This window comes from Sciurus vulgaris, assembly GCF_902686455.1.
Source record: "Sciurus vulgaris genome assembly, chromosome: 18".
NCBI lineage: Eukaryota > Metazoa > Chordata > Mammalia > Rodentia > Sciuridae > Sciurus > Sciurus vulgaris.
In genome coordinates, this window is record NC_136479.1 from 40,298,659 (window position 1) to 40,319,198 (window position 20,540).

A 20,540-nucleotide genomic window follows, 5' to 3' on the forward strand; every position below is an offset into this window, starting at 1 on the left:
TGTATAAATAAAAATAAAAGGTCCATTGACAACTACAAAAATATAAAAAAAAAAAAAGAAAAGAAATACTATGACAAAATGTTTTCCCCCAAGGACTGTGATGAATCCAAAAGCACTGGATTTCAAATTAAATTGTTAATAATCGTGACACTGTGTGGGTCCAGAAGCTGCACTTTAAAAAATTATATTACTCTTTTTTATTTTTAGTTGTCAATGGACCTTTATTTTATTTATTTATACATGGTGCTGAGAATCGAACTCAGTGCCTCACACGTGCTAGGCAAGCGCTCTAACACTGGACTACAACTCCAGCCCTGAAGCTGCATTTTTTACAGGAAATAAGAAAATAGTTTATTCTAAGCCAAATATGAGTGACCATTCAAACTGCCCTGAAAGAAATGTTCCATTGTGGAGGAGTTTACAGAAACTTTTGTAGTCACAGAACAAGACAGTCACAAATCATCATATTTACCCATTACACTGGTGGGCACGTACGGTAGGCAGGGTACAGCTAAGTGGGGAACTCTCCACAGGTTTCAGGTGTCGCTCTTTGCGTTAGGGTGGGTGGAGACTAAAGAGCTGCTAAGCTAAGCCCGACATTCTGAGGAGTTCACCCGTAATCATGGGAAGGTTAGCAGCAGTCTCAGGCCAGCAGACACCACGAGGAGGGAACACACAGCCCGTGGTGTCAGCAGGGGATGCCTCCAGGACCCCACAGATGCAAACGGTGTGAATGATCAGCACCTTACATAAAATGGGCAGCACTTGTATACAACTTACTCACATCCTCCTTATACTTTAAAATCATCTCTAGATTACGTATAAGACCTAAAACAGGGTCAATTATATGCAAATAGTTGTTATACTGCATTGTTTAGGGAATAATGACAAGGGGAAAAGTATGTACATATTCAGTACAATTTTTTTCCAAATACCTTTTTTTCCACAAATAATTTTGACCCACAGTTGGTTGAGTCCACAGAGGCAGAACCCCAGGATGGGGAGAGGCAACTGTACTTACCTAGGAATACAGGTGATTAAAAATCAATGACAGCCAGCCTGGTGTTGTACCAACTTACAAAGGCCCTAAGCAACTCAGCGAGACCTTGTCTCTAGCAAAATACAAAAAAGGGCTGGGCATGTGGCTCAGTGATGAAGTGCCCCGGGTTCAATACCCAGTACCCAAAAAAAAAAAAAAAAAAAAAATTGGGCTGGGGATATAGCTCAGTTGGTAGAGTGCTTGCCTTGCAAGCATAAGGCCCTGGGTTCAATCCCCAGCACCACAACAAAAAAAAAAAAAAAAAAAAAAATCAATTACAGCTTATTATCTGGAAAGAACAATAAAGTGCAATGACTATAACTTTCTTTGAATCAATAAAATAATTTAGAGTTACTGTAATGATGATAGCTAATAATTTATAATAACAAATAACTGAAAGCTAGGTACTGGCAGGCAGATGTTCCTTGGAGGTAATCTGCATGAAGATCAGTATTTACTAGAGAAGTCACATATTGGGAAAAGTGAAGCACACACTGCTCAGTGGAAGAAGCAGGGCTCGCAAGGATGGCACACTGCTTTTCTTTTTTACAGGGATATACCTTACTTTGATAAATGAAAAAAGACCAAAAAATAAAATAAAACTTTACCCAAATTTTCTTCAGTGAGGAGACAACACCTGAATTTAGCAGCGATTTCCATTATCATCTCCTCGTTCTCCGCACACAAGCCATGCAGTCAGGTCACCACACCAAGCTGGTGCACCGCAGCATCAGTTCATGAGAAAGGCAGCAAGAGCACCACGCACCACTCGGCGAAAGGCTACAACCACTGCCTGCAACGCCTGCACCTGAGGAACTTGCGTGGCTGAGGCTCTGACTGTGGAGGCTCTGGCCCCCTGTGAAAAGCGAGAGGACACGGATCTACCACATGATCACAGAGGCGCTGTGTGTGGCAAAGTGCCTGGAAGACAGCGGGAGCCCAGTCGGATCTGGGCGTGGACCTGCATCATGGCTTTGCATCTAAGTGTGAGCACACCACTTAGCTTTCCCAGGACCTTGCCTTCTCATCTGTAAAAGGTAACGGCGCCTGCACTGTTGCTATCGTTGAAATTCTAAAATGCTTGGTATTCACTAAGCGCTCACTGACATGGCAGAGCATTCCCTGGTGTTGACCGAGATCCACACAAAAGTCAACTACTGCTGCTTACAACACACCTAGAACTAAGAAGTCACAAGCCAATGAAACTGAACCACGGACTCTGAGGCCTGAGGTCAGTGAGAAAGGCCTTTCATTTCCTGTTCATTGGTTTGCATTCATCATACAAACACAGAGGACCCTGAAACTATAAATGGACAGAGATCATATAAATAAACTGGTATATAATAAACTGGTAGAGAACTGACGAAAAGAAAACTCATTGTCGAAGCTAACCTGTTCCAGAAGAGGCCTGAAGTTTACATATATAAAACACACACACACACACACACACACACACACACACACACACACATACATGTGCACACGCTTCGTCAACTGGACAAGGGTGAAAGGTCAGAATGTGACCCAGACTCACTTTGACAGTGACACTCCCCCAGCTTTCCCAATCATCTCCTCGTGGTGCAGCACTGAGTGGTTCCACGGGATGTGGAGGAACTTCAGCAGGGTCCTCATCCAGCGCTCGGGATGGAGGACGAGCTGCTCATAGTGGACCAGCATGCACTTCTTGTGACCGACCTCCATGCACTGGTTGTACATCGTCTCTATGGCTCGATTCCACTTGGCCAAGCAGTCCCTGTAGCTGTTCAGGTCAAACCCAGCTATAGTCACTTTCCGAGAAATCATCGAATGAACTGATGCCCGGCCATCTCGAACCATCAGGAGAAATTTGGCATTGGGGAACAACCTGGCAAGGTAAGTTAAGGATTTCAGGGCAAAGGGATCTTTGTTACACAAGTACGGGGCTGGCTCCCCATGCTTAACGATGATCTCCAGTAAGAAGGCTTGCATGGCGGAATCCAGCACTTCATCAGTGACTCCAGCCTCATCCAGGCGGATCTTCTCTTTACTGGACCGCGACCACATCTGCTTCAGGGCCAGGATCCGAGGAATGACCCTGGTTTCCTCTCCACAGCGAATGTCAGGGTGCGCATCTAGCATGGCCCTCATGAGGGTGGTTCCACTCCGAGGCACACCTCCAATAAATATCAAAGGCATATCTTTGTGATAGGCAAAGGTCTTGTTGACTTTAGGGTCCAGGCTGGTTCGCACAGTGGCCTTTGTGCTCTCCAATTTGACTGGCTGGCTACGTTCCTCGATTCGGTGATGGCATTCCATGGCATGCTGGCCCAAGTAAAATACTGTCACAGAACTGATCACCAGACATGCCAGTAGTAAATTCTGCTTCAATTTTCCAACCATCTTGATATGGTTATCTTATTATTAAACAAATGCTTTGCTCAATATGATTTTCAAAAAATGTTCAGGCCATGGAGATTCTACTTCAGAAAGATGATTAATATCTAGTAAGAAAAGGAAAAAGTTTATTCATCATCTCATTATAACTGTTTACGAACAGTCACCAGTTACCAACCACTGCGTTCTAGTAGAAAGAAGCGAAGCAGCCTCACGTTCTCAGAACACAGTAAACACAAATGTGAGCAAGAAGTCCATACTGTGCCTTCACTTAGTGGTCCAGCACTTGCCCAGCATGTACAAGTCTCACCACACATCCATATGGGCAAGAGAAGGGGTTTCTGAAGAGGGATGGCTGGCTGTGAAATAAAAAGCTGTGGAATTTATTTATCAGAAATAATGACAGAAGAACAGAATAATGACAGAATTGCCCTTTCTTAAGGAAGGGGCATGACCGACGGAGCTGTCCATAAGGGTCTGACTCTGACAAAAGAAGGAGCCCGCACTTGGTTTATTTATAGCAGTACAGATCAGAAGGGAGACCAGAAGGAGCTATCCGTGGAGGAAAACAGGAATAGGGGGCAAGAGTCATGCACGCACTTTGGCTCTAGCAGGACATTCCCAACATCGAGTGGTGGGCATTTGAATTTCAGCAGTGAATCCAAGGCAGGATAACCATATGACTCATGGTAGTCCCTGAGGCTCTATGAGCTCGGGTCCCCATACAAGCCATGGGGTTGTTCCCCGCACACAAGGACCTTATTCGATCCTCAAAACAGCACGCATGAGCAAATAAAGAATCAGAAACAGCTTTTTAAAATGTAATAGATCTGCACACCAGCAGTAAATTCTGCTTCAGAACGCCTACATACCAGGCATAGGACGGGCAAACAACAAAAGTTTCCACCACGGAGTCAAGCAAGTATCTAAGACACCCAAGTCTGTTTGGTACCCAACCCAAGGTTTGGTCTATCCCCAAATGGTCATATCTCCACATTCTAATATGACGAGAAACTACTATAAAATAAAATATTGAAGTGTAACCTCCAAATCCTCTGCAGAGATTCCATGTATTCACCCCACTGTTCATTTAGGCACCACAGGCCAGAAATTCTAGCGTTTGACGAGGACAGACTGCGGAAGGGAGAGCAGCGTAGGACCTCTGCTCTCAGAGACAAGGCCTTCAAACAGATATAACAAACGGTGACAACAAAACATGATCAGTGCCTCAAAGAAAGGCACAGAGGGACAAGGCAGCAATAGGAAAGGGGCACGCAGGCCAGCTGAAGAGGCTGTGCAGGCTCGGGAACTGCGGGCTCTGCCCGAGGGCTGGGCAGCACACAACAGGTTCAGGAGAGCCAGTGCTCAGGTGCTTCCTCCACACACGTCTGTGACTAAGCCCTTGGGAGAAGGGGTGTGGACTCAGGGGCACTCCAAGCTGCAGACAACTGTGATCAGAACTGGGGCATGTAAGTAAACAGCTAGAACTGCTGGTTTCAGGGGAACAGGGGTCCACCACACTGGGAAGCGGATGGCAACCAGACCATATGCACACTAAGACAGGGACCCTGCATCTTCAGAAGACAGAGTGACGTTAGTTCCATGTGTTAACGTGGCCAGGCTATGGTGAGCATCTGTCTGGTCAAACACCAATGCAAATGCTGCCGGAAGAATTTTCAGATGTTCAGATGTTTAATCTGATGATTAAATCAATAATTCTGAGTCAAGCAGATTGCCCTCCATAACACAGGAGGGTCTTACTCGAGCGTTGAAGGCTTTCAGAGATGAATTTTTACCAAAAAAGTAAAAAAATCTCAAGACAACACAGAAACACTGCTGGAGCTTCCAGTCTGCTAAACCTGCCTGACCGTACCACGGGTTTCAGACCTGCCAGCCCACAACAGCATCAGCCGATTCCTTAAAACCAATCTCTTCCGTTCGTGTGTGCATCCCCACACAGATTCTTGGTTCTGCTTTTCTGGAGAACCCTGCCAAACATTGTAAGTGTAAATGGGAAAATGACTACACTAGAAAAAGAATACATTCTGAGAGGCAGGACTTCCATCAATTCTACACAAAACCAACTGTAGAACTGGATGAAACTGAGGAAAAAAAAAAAAAACCTGCACAAAAAAACAAAACATTCAGTGCTCTGGAAATCAATCAAAGGGATACGAGAACCTAAGGAAAACTTACATTGAAACTCTAAATGCTGGGGGGAAAACTCCTTGTTGTTCAGTAGGCACAGAGGCTCTGCAGAGCAGGGCAGGCAGGGCAAACCATCAAGAGCAGCTGCTTTGCTGCTGGGGTGAAGTGTGTTGCACTTGGAGTGGGTGAACACAACACAACGCCCAGGTGCCACCACCAACAGTAAAAAAGCGGGGGAACCAGGTGGCAGGAGAGCAAGAGGGTGAAAACTATGTGCAGGCAGAGGCCGCAGCCACAGTGGGGCAAGACTGGGCCGACAATAAGCCTGCGCATGGGCCACAGGGAAGCAAGAAAGGATGCCGCTGAAACTACCAAGCCACTCCCACACCCACACACCAGCTGCTGCAAAGGGACCCAAACCTGCCTGCCTGGGCACTCAAGTCACGAGTTGGTTCAAGCACTGGCAGAGCACCGATCACAAAGCCACACAGAAGGCAGGTGACCCCAGAAAGTCATGCTTGGAAAATGAAAAGCAATCACACAAGTTGTGTGTAGGTGTGTGTGCCCAATACACACCTTACTTAAAAGCTATTCCACAAATAAACAACTACAAAAGTGTCTCTGTGTGTATGTGAGCAGGTAACTTCAGCATATTTTAGTACAAAATGTCCACAAAAAGCACATTTACAGAAGAGTACAGAAGCAAGGACTTAACTGTCAGACAGGTAGAAAGGGACTCTGCAAGAACCCCTGGGATATTCTGAAAGCTGATGTTATCACAGTTGCACGGCTCTATAAACCTAAAAGCCATGATCTGTACTCTCACAATGATGAGTTTTGTGGTATATAAACATGACTCATACAGCTGTCTTTTAAGAAAGAACACGGGTTAACAGAAAAACATTTTAATACTCTCAGTAGGATACACCCAACCAAGATCTGGTTTTTGTTTTATGCATGTTTTCAATCCATCTGATAGATGTTTATGCACATATTATTGTGCCAAGCATAAAGCTTCAACAAAAGAACCACAAATAGGTTTGAGATTAAAAGATTGACTTATTTAAGAAAGGACTGCAAAGGAGGAAGCATTAATCAAGACAAGCTCGGAAATACCTATGCAGAACACTATGTCCATTATATGGATGATACAGTCAAGGCGCTTTTCCAGAGTTCAATTTAAAAAGGAGTGCGTGGGAAGAAAAAAACAACAGCTAGAAAAGAGAGTAACATGCAAAACAGAGAATCAAAATTAAAACTCAACACTACATCAATGACATTTTGGTTGAAGAAAACTAAAATTATAATGCAAGTTCAAAAATGAAACCTTCCTGAACTACATAAAGACAGCAACCTCTAGAGTACAGGGCCTCCATTTCCAGCACAACAGATGACCAAGAGACCCCACCTGGACCTGTCCACCAATTTTAATATATAGGAAATGATGCAGCTTCCAAACAGACACACAACAAGGACCAAGCTGTTCCTACACTTCTGATTTACAAACAACACACACATAGTCACACAAGTCTATTTTTCTTTTTTCTTTTTTTTTGCAGCGCTGGGGATCGAACCCAGGGCCTTGTGCTAAAAAGCCTGCAAGGTGAGCACTCTACCGACTGAGCTATCTCCCAACCCTCTTTTTTCTTTTTTTTAACGGTGCTGGGGATTTGAACCCAAGGCCTTGTGCTTGTGAGGCAAGCACTCTACCAACTGAGCTCATTATCCCCAACCCACGAGTCTATTTTTCAAACGTGATAAATCAAACAATAGAAAAGTATTCTTAACGTGGCCCTGAGGCTGAGGACTCGTAGGCTCAGCAGGGGTGGGGATATGAAGGAGAGCACTGTAGGCAACACAGAGGATGAGCAGAGGCAATGCCTAGTGGAAGAGCCAAAAGTTCTTGAGAAGCAGGATCAGAGTAGCTCACCTGGCGGCCAGGCACCAAGCAAGAGGGGACTGTGGATGAGAGAGGCAGCTGGGCGGGCAGCAGACCAACAACATCGTCTGGATCAAGTCAGCAATGTGAAGTTTTATGATGCGGTGTGAAGCATAAACTGATTTAAAAGATTTTAAACGGGGAGTTACTTGATCTAATCTAGGTCTATAAAATCTCACTCAAGCAGAACCATTTTGAATGAAGAGGGAGGACTTGCACCTTCCAATATCAAAAACTACAAAGCTATGGTAGTGAAGGTTGTCAACCTGAAACCATCAGTAGAAAGGTGGACTCTCCAAAGCATTAAGGGAATCATGGATACACCCACTAGGTCAGATCTAGGGGCCCATCCAAGAGGGCCGGGACCAAGGGGAGGCTTTGGAAGACAGGGGGAGAGATCCACTCATGCCATTTTGAAACAAAGGTCATCAGTTTGTTCCAAGAAGTGGAAACTGCTCATTGGTGGGGACAGTCACTGTTAGGCAAGTGCCCCGTCAAGTCCTCATCTGGAATACGCAGTTTTCAGGACTGCTTGCATAGTTCCTATCACAGGCACAGTGCAGGAGGTTTCCAGCTCCATTTCCTAGAGTTTGACACCAGTGACTCCATTTTGATACAGAGGGCTCTCACAAAGACAAGGTGGCACTATCAAAAAAGTAGGCTTATAATGAATGGAACAGAATTGTGAGTCCAGACAAAAAACCTTCATTTATGGTAAGCTGATTTTTGACAAGGGTGCCAAAACAATTCAGAGAGCGAGAACACCCTTTTCAACTCTCTTTTCAATGAATGGCGTGCAGACAATTGGATAGCCACAACAAAAGAATGACAGTGGAAACCTACCTCAAACACTCACAAAAATCAACTCAAAATGAACCACAGCCCTAAAAGTAAGAACTGAAACTATAACACTCTTAGAAGAAAACAGGGGCAGATCTTTGTGGCCTGGGGTTAGGCAGCAGTCTCTTAGGTATAGCACCAAAAGTACAAGTGACAAAGAAAAAAGAGACAAACTGGACTTCATTAAAATCAAAGACTTTCGTGCATCAAAAGACACCACCAACAGGGCTGGGCTGTGGCTCAGGGGTAGAGCACTTGCCTAGCATGTGAGAGGCACTGGGTTCAATTCTCAGCACCGCATACAAATAAAGAAAATGAAGGTCCATGAACAACGAAAAAATATTTAAAAAAAAAAAAAAAAAAGACACCACCAAAAGAATGAAAGCCAAAAACAGGAGAAAATTGTTGTGAATCGTGTATCTGATAAGGGACTTGTATCCAGAAGTACTATAGCTCAACAATAAAAATACAACGAAATTAAACCTGAGCAAAAGGGGCTGAGGTTGTGGTTCAGTGGTAGAGCGCTTGCCTAGCATGTGTGAGGCACTGGGTACAATCCTTAGCACCACATAAAAATAAATGAAAAAAATAAAGGTCTATCAACATCTAAAAAATATCAGGCTGGGGATATAGCTCAGTTGGTAGAGTGCTTGCCTCGCATGCACAAGGCCCTGGGTTCAAATCCCCAGCACCGCAAAAAATAAATAAATAAATAAAATAAAATAAAATAAAATAACCTGAGCAAAGGACCTGAGCACACATTTCTCCAAAGAAGATATGCAGATGGTCAGACATAAGCACATGCAAAGATGCTCAGCGTCACTGCATCTTTGGGAAAATGCAAATCCAAACCACAACAAGATGCCATTTGATAATCACTAGATCACCATAAAAACAGATAATAAAAAATACTGGGGAAGATGTGAAGAACTTGGAACCTGCATACACTGCAAAAGGGATGCACACTGCGCAGCCCACTGTCATGTACGACTATGATTATCAGCTTAAAATCAGCTCAAAAGATAGCACAGCTACTTAGAAAACAGTCTGGCAGCCCTTCAAAAGGTTAAATATAGTTATCATGGACTCAAGCAGTTCCAACCAAGAGAACTAAAACATGTCCACACAAAAACTAGTGTATGCCTATCCTTATTTGGAGCCCAAAATCAAAACAGCCAAAACGTTCATCAACTAGTAAATGGATAAAGAAAATGTGGTATGTTCTCACAATACAGGATGAGTCTACCATCAAAAAGAAAAAATGCATGGGAGTGACAATCCAGGAACTGTGGATGAAAAACAAAATGTACTAATACCATGTCAGAAAAACACCACAAAAGACTAAAACTGGAAACAATTTTAATGCATTTCCTTGTTCACAGATATCACCTGGAAATCACTTTAATGGTTGCCTAATGCTCCACTGGAAAGATTGACCAACACTCACCCGGTTCTCTACTATCATTTACCTGCTCTAAAATTTTCATGAGTCGACTCACTTGGCCCACAGACCACCGAAGCTCACCCGGGCTTGGGGCAGCTTGGACTTGAGCTATGCCCAGGCAACAGAGGGCCTCTGCAGTGACCGTGCCCTCTGGCTTGCAGGTGGCTCAGAGTTCCCCTCGCAGCCCCACTCCCCGCTGCGTGGACCAGACTCCCTCTACCAGCCCAGCAGGGAAATGCAGCACCAACCTGTCTGGTGAGAACTGAGAACTAGGACTGGCCTCAGCTGCCACCACCACTGCCCCAGACCTGGCAGACTCGTCAGTAGAGGATCTAGAAACACAGTCTAAGACCTCGACTGGGGACAGGTTTGCCTCCTTCTTCTCACCACTTACCCATTGTTCTTCACACTTTTATCTGATTTCATTTACTTTCTAATTCTTTAATTGGAATTCTTCTTTCTCCTTCCATCACCAGCACCTTTGTTTTTATCCTTTCCTCCCTTCCCTCTTTTCAGGATTATTAGTTTTGCTCTTATTTTTAACTTTTTAATTTATTTTGTATTCTTTTTGCCCCCTTTTCTTCTACTGTTACTGGTGCTGTAGATGTTGCTTGTACTTGTTTTTTACTGTTGATTCTGTGTCTGGTTTGCAGTTATGTTGCTGCTATTACTGTTGCTCGTCTCCTTTCTGAGCAGCACTGGGGACCCAGCCTGGTGCCGTCAGCATGTTGGGCCAGGGCTGTTCCACTGAGGTACAGGAGAGAACCTAAACTTCACCCCAACCATGACATAACCACTTGCTCAGACTGCACGTGGCACCAACCTGTCTGGTAAGAGGCGTAGTCAAATATTCAGACTTTGGTGGATATTTCAATTTAAAACACAGAGGAAACAAAAGCCCCCAGCTGATGATGCAGCCCCAGGTAGGCATGGCTGGGGTGCCTGAAACCCCATTCCTGGACATCATCCCCTCAGCAACAGCAGAGAGAAACTGCATCACTCTTGAGGACACATCACCTACGCAACCTCAGCTAGGGTCACTCCCACACCCTTTCAGAAGGAGAAGTGCGACAAGACTGGGGAGCAACTGGAGACTGCACCCCACATACTCTGCTCCCTTCAACATTCCTGCTCAACCGCCGGGTCCTGCTCTTGCAAGACCTATAGAGAAAGCAGGCCCTCACACTCTGACAAGGCACACTCAGCATCAAAACCTGCTGACCACAGTCCAAGAAGCTAAAGGGAAACTACACTACCAAGTCCATTAGGAATTGAATCCACACCACATAACAAACCAACACCCCAAGCTCATCATCAAGAGAAAGATGCTCACTAAGAAGACCCTCACAGACAATAGACACACGAGTGTCAACACAGAACACAAGGAACATGAAAACACAGGCAACATGACTCCTGCAGAAGTTCCTGATTCTCTAGTAAATGAATGCAAAGACAGTGAGGTACAGAAATGCCAAGAATTCAAAAGGTGCATTTTTTAAATGATCGATGATTATGACTATGTACAAATATACCACAATGGATCCTGTATATGATTATGATGCACTAATTAAAATTGCAATAACAATAACATGAAATCAAGAGTTGAGCAAGTAGATCAGGGCAGGAAAGAAAGGGGGGAAAGGTAAGGTACTAGGAAATGAGATTGCTTAAAACATGTTATGTGAACACATGAATACGGCATAATGAATACCACTATAATGCATAATTACAATGGACCACTGTATTATTATTAAAAAATAATCAGTGAATTCCAAGAGGACATAAACAAACAGCAGAATAAATTAAGGAAGATGATGCGGGAATTCAAGAAAGAGATTCTGGAAAATAAACAGGAATCTTGGAAATGAAAAGCTAAGTCAAACAGGAAAACTGAGCTAAAAGTCTTACCAATATATTAAGCAGAAGAAAGAACATCTGGGCTTAAAGACAAAGCAGATGAACTATCACAATTAGTAATCAAACAAAGAATGAACAAGAACATACAAGATCTGTGGGACACAATTAAAACACCACACATACATAACAGGAATGCACAAAGGAGTGGAGCTACACACTAGCAGCTCGGAAAACCCAGGCAACAAAATAACAGCAGAAAATTTCCCAAAGTTTGGGAAAGACATGAACATCCAGGCACAGGACACATTTAGAACTGCAAATACATACCACCAGAAAAGAATCTCTCCATGACTTACTAAACTGCCTATAGGTCAGGCGAGGTGGCACATTCCTGTAATCCCAGAGGCTCAGGAGAGTGAGGCAGGAGGATTATAAGTTCAAAGTTAGCCTAAACAACTTAGTGGGACCCAATACCAAAAAACAACATGACAACAACAAACTACCCATAGTACAGAGCAAAGGAAAAATATTAAAACCTGCAGCAGAGAAGCACCTGGTCACTTACAAAGGCATATCCATCACAGGAGCAGCAGATTTCTCAGCAGAAACTCTGAAGGTCAGACAGGCAGGGAATGATGTATTTCAAATCCTGAAACAAAAGAACTGTCAACCTAGATTATTATATCCAGCAAAGTTATCCTTCAGAATTGAAGAATAGACTTTCCAAGATAAGCATAAACGAAAGAAATTCATGACCATGAAACCAGCATTACAGAAGGACTCTAAGATGAATAACAGAGACCAAATCAAACATAGATTATTCAAAAAAACCAGTAGAAAAACAAAGAAATAACAGGAAATAGTATATAACTTTCAATGATAACCCTGAATGTAAATGGTCTTAATGCTCTAAATAAAAGATACAGACTGACTAAATCGAAAAACAAGACTGAGGCTGGGTTTGTGGCTCAGTGGTAAAGCACTTGCCTGGCATGTGTGAGGCACTGGGTTTGATTCTCAGCACCACATATAAATAAAAAAATATTAAAAAAAAAAAAAAACAAGACCAGATAACTGGATGCCTGCAAAAAAAACTCACCTCACTAGCAAAGACACACAAAGACTGAGAGTGAAAGGATGGAAAATGATATTCCAAGCAAATGCAATCTGAAAGCAAGCAGGAGTAAGTCCTCACAAAAAGAAACAAATAAGCCAGGTGCAGTGGCACACGCCTGTAATCCCAACAGCTCAGGAGGCTGAGACAGGACAATCTTGAGTTCAAAGCCAGCCTTAGCAACTCAGCAAGGCACCAAGCAACTCAGTGAAACCCTGTCTCTAAATAAAATACAAAAAAGGGCTGGGAATGTGGCTCATGGTCAAGTGCCCCTGAGTTCAATCCCTGGTACAAAAAAAAAAAAAAAAAAAAAAAAACCAACAACAAAAAAAAAGAAATAACATTTTATATTTTATCAGATCATAATGGAATGAAATTAAAAATCAATAATAAGATAAAATGGAAATCATACAAACATACAGAGATTGAACACTTTGGAATAACCAGTGGGCATTGAAGAAAACAGGAGTAAATTTTAAAATTCCTAAAATCAGATGAAAATGGAAACACAATATACCTGAACCTGAGATACAGCAAAATCAGTTCTAAAAGGGAAGCTTACAGCTTTTAAGTGCCTACACTAAAAATAGAGAGAGATCTCAAATAAATAACCTAATAATACATTTCAAGGTATTAGAAAAACAAGGGTAAACCCAGCTCAGAATTAGCATTAAAATAATAAAAAAGATCAGAGCTGAATTAATGAAACACGCTAAAAAAACAAATGTAAAGGCTCAATGAAACAAAGAGTTAGTTCTTTTAAAATATAAACAAGGCGGCCGGGGATAGACATAGTTGGTAGAGTGCTTGCCTCCCATGAACAAGGCCTGGGGTTCAATCCCCAGCACCACACACCAAAAAAAAAAAAAAAAAACAAATCCCTCAGCCAAACTAACCAAATGAGAGACAAGTCCCAAATAAATTAAATTATAGATGAAAAAGGGGATTTTTTACAAGAGACCACTGAAATCCATAGGGTCATTAGGGAATTTTTTAAAACTTAAATACCAATATACTGGAATACCTAGAAAAAAAAATGGACAAATTTCCAGACACTTATGATCTACCAAAATTAAACAACAAAAATATAAAAAAACCTAAAAGATCAGTAACAAGCAATGAGATTTATGCAGTCATAAAAAGTCTCCCAACAAAGAAAATCCCAGAACCAGAGAAATTCACATCCGAGTTTCACTGGACAAAGAACTAATACAAAGTTCTTCACAGTATTTCATAAAAACTTAATTCTGTGGAGCCAGTATTACCCTGATAATCAAAACGCAGTAAATACACAACACACACACACAAATATAGACCAATATGCTTAATGAACACAGATTCAAAAATCCTCAATAATTGCAAATCAAATTGAATGACACAATAAAAACAAAAACCAATGCCATGAGCAAGTTGATTTCATTCCAGAGATGTAACCCTTTGTATATGGTTCAACATATACAAATCAAAAATGTAAGTCAGCACATGAATAGAATCAAGGATAAAACCACATGATCATCTCAACAGATGCAGAAGTCTTTGATAAAATTCAACATTCCTTCGTGATAAGAACCCTGGATAAATTAGGTATAGAAGGCTCATGCCTCAACATAATTAAAGGTATATCTGGGCTGGGGTTGTAGCTCAGTGGTAGAGTACTTGCCCAGCATATGTGAGGGACTGGGTTCAATTCTCAGCACCACATATAAATAAATGAATAAAATAAAGGTCTATCAACAATTTAAAAACACATTTTTTACAAAAGGTATATCTGACAAACTCATAGCCAGTATCATACTGAATGGGGAAAAACTGAAAGTATTTCCTTTAAATGAAGAACAAGACGAGTGCTCACTCTCACCACACCTATTCAGGAAAGTTCTTGAAATTTCAGCAGGAGCAATCAGGCAAGATAAAGAAATAAAAGAGATACAAATGTAACAATTTGATTATGGGGGTTTTCTTTGACAAAAGAAACAAAATAATGACTATGCCTGTCTAATGTCTCAGTTCTAATAAGTAATCTAGAAGTAACTGTTAACTTAGGTAAGAATAAATGGTATAAATGTTTCTAGATATATACAGATATGATAAAAGACAAAACATGAGTCCAGTTAGCTATAAGTAAGCAAAAAATACTAAACATCAAGTGCTAAACATTAAGTTCAAGTTCTCTTGGCACCTTAAATTTTACAGAGAACACAGGATATATGGGTCTATTGATAAATGTGTTTTCGTAAGTTGGTATATGAAAAAAGTTCAACATTTTTTCCCTAGGTGTTCACTAAAAAGTAAGGCTACTAAAATTCTAATTGATGTGTATAACAAAAAAATTAAGCTGTGTTTTGAGGCGAAAATTATAAAGAAAAGCATAAAGTATATAATAATTTCATTGAGGAAAAAAGTAATTTTGTCTAAATTCAGAAATTTTGTATGAATCTGTTTCAAAATGTAAATTGAAGGAAGGAAACAAAGCAGAAAATAAGTACTGGCAAGAATGTGGGGGAAAAGGTATACCTGAACTTCAGTGGTGGAACTGAAGACTAGTATAACCACGCTGGAAAGTAGTATAGATATTTCTCAAAAAACTAGGGATGGAAACACCATATGAACTAATTACCCCACTCCTTGTTTTTTTCCCAAAAGAACTAAAATCCGCATACTATAGCAATTCGGCCACTTCAATGTTTACAACAGCACAATTCACAGTAGCCAAATTATGGAATCAACCCAGGTGTTCATCAGTAGCTGAATAAATTGAGAAATTGTGGTATACGTACACAATGGAATTTTACTCAAAGAAGAATCAAGTCATGACATTTGCCAGTAAATGGTGAACATCATTCTGAGTGAAAACAGCCCAACTCAGAAACTCAAAGGTTGAACGTTTTCTCTCATGTGGAAGCTAGAGTACAAGAAAAGAAAGGAGGAGGGAAGAACAGGGCATCATAAAGGGAAGATCAGCAATGCAGAAGGAGATGAGAGGCAGAGTGGGGGAGGGGAAGAGAAGGCGATGCAGAACGGATTCTTTAAAAACCACGCTGTGTACATATACAGATGTACCACAGGGAGTTTTGCCTTTGTGTGTAAGTAAAAAGAACCAGTCAAATATAAATAAATAGATGAGCAAAAGGAAGTCCAGCAGAGTGGAGGGAAGACAATGGGAGGGGAGGGAAGATGAGAGGGAGAAGGGGGACCGAGAATGGAAATCAATTCCAAGCATGAGTTTGTCAGTGTGAAGCCAACTGCCTGGCACAACCACAAAGCTCTAATAAAATTCCCTATGTTTAGAGCAATAGTTTTCTTCAGGCACTGAGCAGGGGCTGGGGTTGTGGCTCAGTGGTAGAGGACTTGCCTAGTATGTGTGAGGCACTGGGTTTGATTCTCAGCACCACATAAAAATAAATAAATAAAATGAAGATTGCTTAAAAAAAAAAAAAAAAAAAGACCGAGTGGCTCTTAGTAAAATTTTGCAAGAACTGGCCTAAGTAACAAAGTTTGTTTTTTTTATCAAGATAATTGTGGGGTTTTTTCTCTCTATTAGGTTTCTGATTACTAGTAAAACTGAAAACTGAAAAGAATTAAGGTCTACTTAAACACCTGTTTTTAAATCTTCTGAACTGTCACTTTAAATGTGGCTGAGTATGGTTTATAACCCTGAATTCATGACCATTATCTTACAATATGTGATATATGGTATTAATTTATGTTGATATTCCAAAGATAATCATATAATCTATAGAAGTCTGATAGCCCTGCCATTAGTTATGATTGAATCTTAAAATGCTGTGCATGAAATAACTGAACTGTCTTGTCAATTGCTAAGCGCCCATCAAAATTATGGCCATAAATTCTTTCAAGCCTGTATTACTCAGTTTTGATTCTTCTCCAAAGCATTTACCAGATTCATGGAACAGCCTCTAACAAGTACTTTTTTTTTTTTTTTTATTCCTTAGGAAGTACACCTCAATTTAATTTGGGACAAGTATTCTTAAATACAGCTTTCTGATATAAATTTAATTTACTATACAAATTGGTTTTCCTTTGATTCTCTTTGGTAAAAAATGCTATGACTGAAAAAATATGCTTCTTGGTTCAAACCTACTACACAAACTGAATTTGTTTTGTTCTTATCAGTTCTGTTTTGTGTTTTCCTTCTAAGTTTTAAGCGACTTTATGTCTTAAAAATTGTGGAGAAGTACTACTTCTAACAAAATGATCTTGCACAATGTTTTGGAATGGTAGCCATCGACTACAAGAATAAATAAATTTAAACTTAACAATGGAATCTAGGCAAGCTTGGCCTATGAGCCACTCCTTCTCAACTCTGCTGCTCAAATGTAGCTAAAAGGGTCATGACACTGACTCCCAACTGTCAATCACTGTCCTCTAACATGGGACCAGATCAGACCATCACGTGGGACACTTGCATTCCAGCAACAAGAGACCAACAGGATAGCTGGTTAGCAATGTCTTCAGGGAAAACTTCACAAAGACAAGAGGGAATATAAAAGATCAGAATCAAGGGGAGTCACTTGTGTCAACACCACCAAAAGGTAAATAAAGCCAGGAGGTTATAAAAGGAGACTGATAATAACCATCACAAAGGCTCTGCCAGAATTGTCAACCGGAGCCTGATCTAACTAACAGACCTGCTACTGGAAAATTTCAGATCTCAGGATGCACACACATGGACATAGTTTCATAGACCAAGGAGAAGACAAACCTGGGTAACAGAAAAAAAGAAAACAGAAGCCTCTCGACATTAGGTATCTCCACAGTGAAGAGAGTTCACAGCTCTGAGTAGGGACCTCCATTCAGGCATAGACAAGAAAATGACTATGTTCACAGATTCCAAATATGGTTTTGTTCCAGAGGCCCATGCCTGTGGAACTATTTAGAGAGAGGAGCCCCTACATGATTTATCAAATTGGATACTTTCTGGCTTTGACTTCCCTTCGTTCCCACAGTTTACGATGGTTCTTTTACTTTTAGGTTTAAGTACCTGGCTTCCTTTCAAGGTAACACTTAAATCTGATTTGACTGCCCAGACACCAAGATGGACACCCAACACATCTTATTGTTTTATGTAAACTCCAATGATACTGGGGGGGGGGGGGAATGCAGGCTTTTAAAAAGACAGCCTGGCTCCAGGACCAGAGTTCAGCCATTCCTGCTCAGGATGTTTAGAACATGGTTGCCAGGCATTGCCCAGTTTCTGTCTTTGGGGCCCCTAGACAGCTCTCCTACTCTTTTGGCAAGGTATTCTCAACTGCCTAGCTTCATCTGTAAGTGAAAATTTAAAGCCATAGAGTCACAAGTAGTGGTCACTCCGGGTTATAAACAGGTCTGCAACGAGGCAATAACTAGACCTATTTAAGGTCTGCGTGGGGGACCTTTCACTGCTCGGCCAGGCCCCTTAATGACACCCAAATCAGCTGGAAGAAATCATAGAGGATAAAGGGACCTGCCCATCAGCACCCCCTGCAAAGGAGAAGCAAAAGGAAAGAAGGGGAATTCACTAACCAATGTCACTGCCATATAGCCTCACTGAACTTGCCAGGATGACCTGATTCTGCAGGACAGATGGTTTAAAGACTAACCGCCCTTAGGACTAGACCAGCCAAAACCATGGGATCTGAGATGGCCTCCCGAACAGCCTAAACCCTAAATCCCTCAAGGAGGAGGAATGAACAAAAACAAGGGGGAGCTATGGCCAAAGACACACCAAGCAAACCCTCTGGCATCACGTGTTCTCGATTGATTTACAAATCACTAATCACAGGGCTGGGCAACGGGTCATTAGCTTCCCACTAGCTCGCTATAGATGATACTTCTTGTAATGTATAAAGCTGCTCCCCGGCCCATCAGGTGCAGTCATTTTCCCCGCCTCCCAACCACTTGTCAATCTGTGAACATCCTAGCTCGCTACTGGTTCATCAGTCAGCTTGCAAGTATCCTTCTCCGATATTGGTCCCGTTAGCCCAGCGGAATTCAACTGTTTAACATAGCTCCCCGCCATCTTTCCCCATTCTTCTGTCTGTCCTCCTCACTTTTCTCTATCCTCCTGACTTTCACACTCTCTCTAGCACGTGCCCTTTCTCTTTCCTTTCTCTTTTCCTCTCATTTTCTCTCTTTCCCTGCAGGGAGACATTCTGTTTGCTTAATAAACTCCCTTATGTAATTTCCCGTGTCCGGCGTGGTTCCGTGGGATTTCTTTACAGTGGTGCTGTGACTTGGGATGGGATCTTCCACTGTCTTTTAAGTGAGTGGAACACCATCTGATGCCTTAATGCCCCCGGACACGGCTCCACCTTCCATTCTGCCTGGACGCTCTGCTCTGCATTTATCACTGGACTTGAGGTTGGTGAGTCCTCTAGGCTGGTTCCCCTAGGCCGATTTATACCCTCCAGGCGGCTAAGGGGTGGGGAAACCCCCAGCCACAACTTTTATAGTTACAGCAGGCCCCTATAGTCAGTCTTATCTGCTGGGTGGATTCCTGATCTTATGGTGGAGATCTCTCACAGGGTTGAGGCTCATCTCGTACTCGCATTCACACTCGAAAACCCTGATATCAGGTCCTCAGCCCTTCTCTGCTTTTGCCTGGCACACATTGGTACTTGTGTGACGACACAATCAATGTGCTGCCCCTCATCTCCAGCCCAGTACTCTGGCCTTGGGAAGCCCTGGCCACAGACTCGGCTGTATCAGTCCCCACCATGGAATCTGGGTCCTCCAATCTGGCAGATTCCACCCTGGGAACCCTTCACCCGACCCCAGTACTTAAAGCCATCAAAATCCGTTTGTGTAATGGCACATAGCTCCCGTGAGCGAGCGGGCAGATGGAAAGGGATTCCTTATCTTCAAGTCTCTTCTTTCTTGCTTCTTGGCTTTTGCTGCAGGCTTAAGCGCCTCCAGACCCTGCTTCTCCGTCTTCCCCTGCATCCCCATATAATGTAAGCAGCCCCATTCCCCACAAGTAGTGGGAGATAATTGACAATTTTCTGCATCCAAACTTAAATTAAAAGGACCTAAGCATCAAGTTTCTGCTAGAACATTTTAGCCCCTTTCGGATTCAGATCCCAGTCAAGGCTTACATTGAAATGTAAATGGAGGAAGGCGCAGTGGGAGACCAGTTTCAAACCCAAGGGGAAAAAAAGTGTCCATTTTAAATTTCTCCTGGGCTACAACTCAGAATACTTCTCTCCCTTTCACCTTTTCTCTCCTCATTTTCTCATGCTATAATTGATGACCATTATCATTTTTCTTCTAGGACTTTTGTTTTTCTTAAATGCTATATTTTTGAGCTCACAATTTTGATCCTACATACCTAGGTTAATGATTTTTGATCAGTTCTTTTTATCCAACGCTAGAGTTATTTTTGAACATTGCAATGGAGATAAGCATTACAAAGCCTTTGCTTTTGTGTTAAATATAAGCGCGCATAAAAATTAAAATTTTAAAAATGGATCCAAATATTTTTAATTCACGTGATTTAAAGAGGTTCAATTTAAATTGGGTAAACTAATAGAAGTAAAATGTCTTTAAAATTAACTCCCAAGTCTTTAGGTGGTCACACTAATAAAATATTGATGTTTATAAAATGTCTAACATCAATTTTTCTAGGACTTTTCTTCAACAGGAAGGAGATGGCAAATAGTGTTTACACTTGTCTGACATCTTGCTTTTTTTACAATAAGATGAGTGAATTAAAGTCAACATGTATGGGATTACTCAAATGTGTTTGTTAGAGACATCTAATTAATTTACAAAGTTATTCCATGGAGTA

The 20,540-nt window shown here is 41.8% G+C and overlaps 1 protein-coding gene across 1 annotated transcript in view; it reads right to left on the reverse strand.

Moving 5' to 3' along the window:
* The window catches only part of LOC306649339 (protein-tyrosine sulfotransferase 1-like), a 53,632-nt gene that overhangs the window by 1,879 nt on the left and 31,213 nt on the right, over positions 1-20,540 (reverse strand). The window contains exon 2 of the mRNA XM_079120221.1: positions 2,574-3,519. Coding sequence (XP_078976347.1) covers positions 2,574-3,418 — 845 coding nt within the window. The 5' untranslated portion in view covers positions 3,419-3,519. The remainder of the gene's footprint in view (positions 1-2,573; positions 3,520-20,540) is intronic.